The 6453-nt window shown below is 40.4% G+C and overlaps 1 protein-coding gene across 1 annotated transcript; it reads left to right on the plus strand.

Moving 5' to 3' along the window:
- The first annotated feature begins 5162 nt into the window (after positions 1-5162).
- On the plus strand, positions 5163-6239 carry LOC108792709 (proto-oncogene Mas-like). The gene has a single exon (XM_018563543.1). It carries the CDS (start codon positions 5223-5225, stop codon positions 6168-6170), a length of 948 nt encoding a protein of 315 aa, XP_018419045.1. The 5' UTR covers positions 5163-5222; the 3' UTR covers positions 6171-6239.
- The last annotated feature ends 214 nt before the right edge of the window (positions 6240-6453 follow it).

Here is a 6453-nt window from a genome sequence, read left to right on the forward strand (position 1 = left end):
GGGTATAGGAAGAATATACTTTGGGGATAATTTATCAAAACTGGAGCAGACAGAATCTGGAGCCGTTGCCCATCGGTTAAGGTTTAAAAATGAAAGAGAGAAGCTGATTGGTAGCCATGGGCAACTGCTCCAGATTCTGTCTGCTCCCGTTTTGATAAATTCCCCTCCATGTGATTTAATGGATCTTCTTCTTTAACTGTAAACATTCATAATTATTGTCCATCAATGCACAATCACTAAAAATCCCATATGAGCTTTAACGTGTTAGACTCACCATACATAATACAATCCTTTTTTAGTTCTACCAGCAGGTATGTAGTGCCAGGGCCTGTCTAATTCTATACAAATTGATTGGATGGTTCTGGATGGTCCTCATATTACATAGTATTGGTACATCTAAAGTTGATTGTACAGCAATTGTATAGTCACACTGTAAAGTGTATGGTAAGCCTAATGTTATCTCAAAAAAGTTTCAATCTTTTAAAAATGCAACCTATATTAAAATATTACCGGGTGATCCTGCCATGATGGTCCTAGTGGAGGCAGTTCCTGTTATGCGGTGACAACTGTCTCCCAACTGTGCTCCTGCATTTTCACCATGTCACAAGCACCCCCATTGGAGACTACAAGCCACCGAGCCAACAAACATTGTGTAGATATTGGCCCACTGTGATCATTGTCCTGACGGTCCTGGGCAATGGTCTTCAACTAATGCTGGAACAAGTGAAAATAAACAGGAAGTGGCTGAAAGAGACTAGTGGAGAGCATCACCATTGAGATGCAATAAAAAATGGTGAAACAGTATTTAAAAGAAACGATAAAACCATAATAGATGTTTATAATGCAGTGCTTTAGTAAATAGGATGTTGTCCGCGAAGGGTTTAGATGGACTTTAATTGAAAGCTTTCTGACATATGTAGCATAATGTGTCAGCTAATAACAGCATGGCATGATCTGTGCAATACAGCAGCAATCCTGGATGTAGAGCTGGCTTCAAGTTGGAATTATTGGAATATTCCCATCCATAAATCCAAATATGAGCAATAAATCCTTCTTCAAGTCAACCTTTACACCATCGGAGCCCACGTTCTATAATTTCATTGGATGATTGATGATACATCGTTAGCTTGATAAACCTGAATGAAAGGTGGAGAAATGTCCGCATATGATATATGAGGCTCGCGTTCAGAATGCAAAGGTAGTTTCAGGGCATATCAAATAATTTGTATATCTCTGTCCTAAAATAAACATACCTGTGTTGAAATTGTAAGGATGTGGATATGTGTGAATACTTTTTATTTAAAGAAGCATTAACAGTAGTTAGTCATATTCCGATCTGTAACTGTGTATTACTGTAAACAGGTAATAAATGTATCATCCAGGAGTAAACAAGAGGGAGATCATTGGGAATTGCCAGTAATCATATCAACTCACAGCCTATTCTACATGCAACACGTTCTAACTTGATAGAAAGTAAATATAAAAGACCTGTGGTTTGAGGTTTCATTGTTTCCCAATAAAAACAAAAACAAAAACAAAACAGAAACTGACCTCAACAAAAAAGAAACATGACTTAATAAGGCTGAAGTTTCATTTGCTTTGATTTTTCCGGCCTGGTTCCTGCCCCCTTCCCTCTTCATCAAGATGCTAATGGAATTTTTAACTAAAACCTTTACATTTTTATTACATAACATATTTTGGAGACAGTGATGCCATCTTCTCTATGCAATGCAGGCAGATCATGGCTGGTATGAGGAGCTGGCAGGGTGCTGTACATACTGTAGCTTCCTGAAAACATCCAGCACTCCGCCTCAGTACTCCTCTCAGGGTCCCTCTGCCCTGATGCAAACAGTAGGCTCTCTCTTGGGAGCAGTATGAAAATATCAAAATGTCTTGATGGGTGGATGTCAGTCTGGAGGCGTGGGCATTTCTAGGCAGGCTGTATTTGCACGCAGACCGCTCTAGGTAATGCCTACATGTAATGATGAGCCTATATGATTGAAAGAACTGAAAATCAATATTGAAAGGGCTGGGCCAGGGGCGTCACTAAAGCTGGCCATAAACCTATAGATTATCTGCAGATTTTCTGTGGTCAGATGGGAAAAGTGCAACAGATTCCTCCATCTACACTAAAATGTGTTGATGGAGGAATCTCCCACTGGGCCAAGCTTCGGTATCTTGCTAGTCGGCCCCGCTGGCTGTCAAAATACCTGAACAATATGATTGGATGCAGGGATTGTTCAGGTATTTTGAGAACCAGTTGACCTACCACATTGTCCCCAGTACACCTTTTCCTAGCATCACATACATTTTCAAATTGAATGTATTTATCTAAATAAAATTCCAGATATCCAGTTGCTCTTGTTTAATGTAATTGTTTCCCTGTTGTTTTCAGTGAGTTTGATTTTCCATGGAACGTGTCACAGCTGATTAATTCTGAAGAAGACTCTGGACATTCCAAAATTTGGTAAGATGCTTTTGGAAGTAGAAGGCAATAATCACAGAGGAGAGGACTGCAGGAATAAATGGGAACAAAGAGCGGGCATGGATGGAATTCCAAAAGAATGTCACTGATAGAAGGAAAGTGGGCACGGATGGAACTCCAAAAGAATGTCACTGATAGAAGGAAAGTGGGCACGGATCGAACTCCAAAAGAATGTCACTGATAGAAGGAAAGTGGGCACGGATGGAACTCCAAAAGAATGTCACTGATAGAAGGAAAGTGGGCACGGATCGAACTCCAAAAGAATGTCACTGATAGAAGGAAAGTGGGCACGGATCGAACTCCAAAAGAATGTCACTGATAGAAGGAAAGTGGGCACGGATCGAACTCCAAAAGAATGTCACTGATAAAGGATGGAAGTGGATGAAAATTATTAGAGAAAAGAACAGGCATGGGTAGGAGTGAGGGAGAAATGGCCACAGTGAGGAAATGGAAGAGTACAGATAACAGAATACCCATGTAGCAGACACAGTAAAAAGGTCCCACACTGCAGATTGGTCTTGGTGGCAACAGCAGCCTTTGTCTTTGGGCCAGTGCGGCTAATGCTTACTATTCTGTAAGGTGCCCTGACCATTCACAACTTTCTCTTTTGATGCTCTTCAGCTTCTCCCTCTAGGCTAGAATGGAATGGTTAGCTTTAATGTAAACTATGGTAATTGTAAATGGGGTGAATGTGTGGTGCTTTTGGTGCAAACTAGGTAACAAACAGAAATGCAATGGTGTGCTGTGTACAAAGGGCAGCTGTTCAGCAATAGGTGTATGTTGCACCAAACTTAAAGAATGCTCTAGCAACTGTAACGTTTAGGGTATTGAAGGATCCTTAGCCAGCCGTATCAGCGAATATAACTTTATTTTCTTCCAAACAGTACAACGTAAATAGCTTCTTTTCAGCAAACAAACATAAACAGGGTGTATCTTTCAGCAACATCCAAGATTTGGCTCAGCACCTCAGGGTTAGAGCCTCAGCCTGCTCATGGCCAGACACCCAGCAGCTTCATACCTACTTGTGTGATGATGGTCCTCCCGAACTTTTGAAACACACCTTGTGTGCCACAAACCCTTCTGGTCTCGCCCACACACTGTGTGTGCCACAGGCCCTCTCAGCCTCTCCAGCCAGACTCCAGCATCACATGCACACAGTCTCCCACGCTCTGCATGTACGACTGCACCACTGACTGCCTCTTCCTCTCCGTCCACTCTCTTAATAGGGCTGTTATCAGCCACCTGGACAGTCTGACCTGGCAATTGGCTGCACCTGGCCCCAGGACTGGAGATTTCATCCCGCCCAAGACTTTTAGAAATCTCCAGAGACCCAGATCCCAGTTATACTCCAGAAAACCCGGAAAGAACTGGAAACCCAGCTTCTTCCCTGTAACACTATCAGGATTATTCACAAAAGGGTGAAGAGTTTGGAGAAGGCAGGAGAAGTGAACAATCTAGGACAATATAGCTGAACTGGAAAGTGAGTTGAATTGGAGGATTTTTCCAAATCAGCTATGTTGGCCTAGATTGATCACTTCTCCTGCCTTCTCCAGACTCTTCACCCTTTTGTGAATAACCCTGCATATGTTTTCTGGACCATCTCAGCCCCTCTGCACTGTCCTGTTACATAACACAAAAAATACTCCCTGTAAATATAAACCCATAAAAGACAAACCACCAAATCAAAAGCCCACTCTATTTCTGTAGCCCTAGCAAAAAAAAGAAAAGAAGAATATTGAATGAAAGAAAAAAAGACCCTAATAAACAAAAAAGGGTAGTACTTGATGCTGGTACAAAAATCTAAAGGATTACTAAGAAGAACAGTTGGGTCTGTGACATTGTGGTGTTGGGGGTTACACAAAAGGTATGTAGCCCACCGCACTGAGATCCACAATGTTGCCCTTTTTAAAGCACTGTGAAGCACAGAATAGCACTATATCTCTCCCTACACTCTCTTTACACAGGGTTGTCAGCTTTCCCTAACCAGTTTCAACACACACCGATAATATGGCTGCTGGGAGCCCACTCAAGGCAATACTGTGCATTATGAGTTTGGGCGCATAATCAATACAGCAAACTCAGCAAGACGTTGTGTGTTTAAAGTCATGCTGGACTTATGCATTATATGAGCTGTGCTGATATTCACATATACTGTATACTGTATATATTATGTTTAACAACTATAAAAAGACTTATTACTAATTGCACATATTTCTGGCTGGAATTCTTTTTACAGTTGTGGGTAATCCTGTTCCTTGTCATTTTGCAATCAGCACACTTTTCTATTGATTTTCTGAGGGGGTCTAGAACATTAGACATTTTTGCTACAAGGTTCACGTTGTGGGTCAACCAAGGCGCTCTTCAACACCTTTCATGCTTTTTTAAAAATGTTTTAATGATTAGAATTTTATTTGCATAACTGAACCTTTTCCTCTGCTGTGTAAGACAACCAGCACATTTTATGATTCTATGCAAATTTAATAAAAGGTATTTTACTTCTACCAGACCATACTCCTTTAAATGTCTTTAGGCTTATTTTCTTCATTTACTTTGCTCATGAGAAGTAAAGAATTATTGATCTAATAAATATTAGAAAACATTTTTTTAAATATCTGCTGTACAGGAAGATACATTTTCATTAACCCATAACAATATCTTTTATAGGAGTGACAACCTTGAAGAAGAGAAAAAAACACGTGTTGCTTGTAAAATAATTTCTTCTGTCAATCCATCCATTATGACGCAAGTGGCAAACAGCTCTTCAAATAGCAGCAACTCAGGGACTGCAAGTATCGTAGTGACGTATTCTGTCGTCGCTAGCTTTGCTGCTCTTTTCTGCTTGTTTGGATTGTTAGGAAATGCAGTTGTTATCTGGATTCTTTCATTTAAGATAAAGAGGACCAAGTACACTGTGTATATTCTCAACCTCGCTGTTGCTGACTTTATTTACCTTATCTTTGTTGCCGTTGTGATGCTCCTAATGGTCTCTCAAATGATAAGTCGCCATATGCACAGTCAGGAATTGCTACTTGCTCTAGAAGTGATGTATGACTTTGGATATGCCGCAAGCATGCTCTTCCTGACCGCAATAAGTGTTGAGAGATGCCTTTCTGTCCTCTTCCCCATATGGTACAAATGTTACCGGCCCAAGCATTTATCATCCTTCACCTGTGGCTTCATCTGGATGTTGGGTGCCCTCTTGTCCCTACTTGATAATTTTGTTTGTCCTGCAGAATCCTTTAAAATTATGACTAAGGAATGCACTGGAGTCCAAGTGTTTTCCACCGTTCTTACATTTGTTTTCATCATTCCTTTGATGCTCTTATCCAGTTTTATCCTTATATATATTGTCAAATCCACATCCCAAAAATCGCGACCTCCAAAAATTTACGTGGCCATAATACTCACTGTTATGATTTTTCTCATCTCTGTGGCGCCAATCAGATTGCTATGGTCTTTACTCTACTTTAAATCATTTGCAAACACAATGTCTGCACTGGCCTTCTTCTTCACTAGTACATACTGTACTGTGTTCAATAGCAGTGCCAATCCTTTCATATATTTTTTTGTGGGCAGGCACAGGAAAAAAAGGTTTGGCGGTTCAGTCAATGAAGCTCTTACTAGAGTGTTTAAGGATGATGACACTGAACAGTCATCTCTTGGAAATAGCACTAGCATGAAGTAAAGATATAACAAAGTCAGTTTCTGGCCAATATTAGGAGGATTATCCTCATTGTTTTGGGATTTATCCTACAAGAACAGAATTATGAATGTAAGCTGGGCTCTTCGTATGCTTGATACTTTGAGAATTTCCTTTGATCTTGTGGTTTTTATTATCCTGAAAGTCATCTAGGAGATCCTGATTGCACTCTGTTGCCCAGCTTGCTCACAACAGTGGCACTCATAACACTCATATTCATATATTAAATACACCAGAAGGAAAAAAAGTTCTGATTCAAAAGGACAAT

This window comes from Nanorana parkeri, unplaced genomic scaffold (genome assembly GCF_000935625.1).
Source record: "Nanorana parkeri isolate BGI_ZX_2015 unplaced genomic scaffold, ASM93562v1 scaffold672, whole genome shotgun sequence".
Taxonomy (NCBI): Eukaryota; Metazoa; Chordata; class Amphibia; order Anura; family Dicroglossidae; genus Nanorana; species Nanorana parkeri.

Bases quoted from the DNA above. Each gene is read 5' to 3' on its own strand.
- LOC108792709 (XM_018563543.1), top strand. From the start codon at position 5,223: ATGACGCAAGTGGCAAACAGCTCTTCAAATAGCAGCAACTCAGGGACT.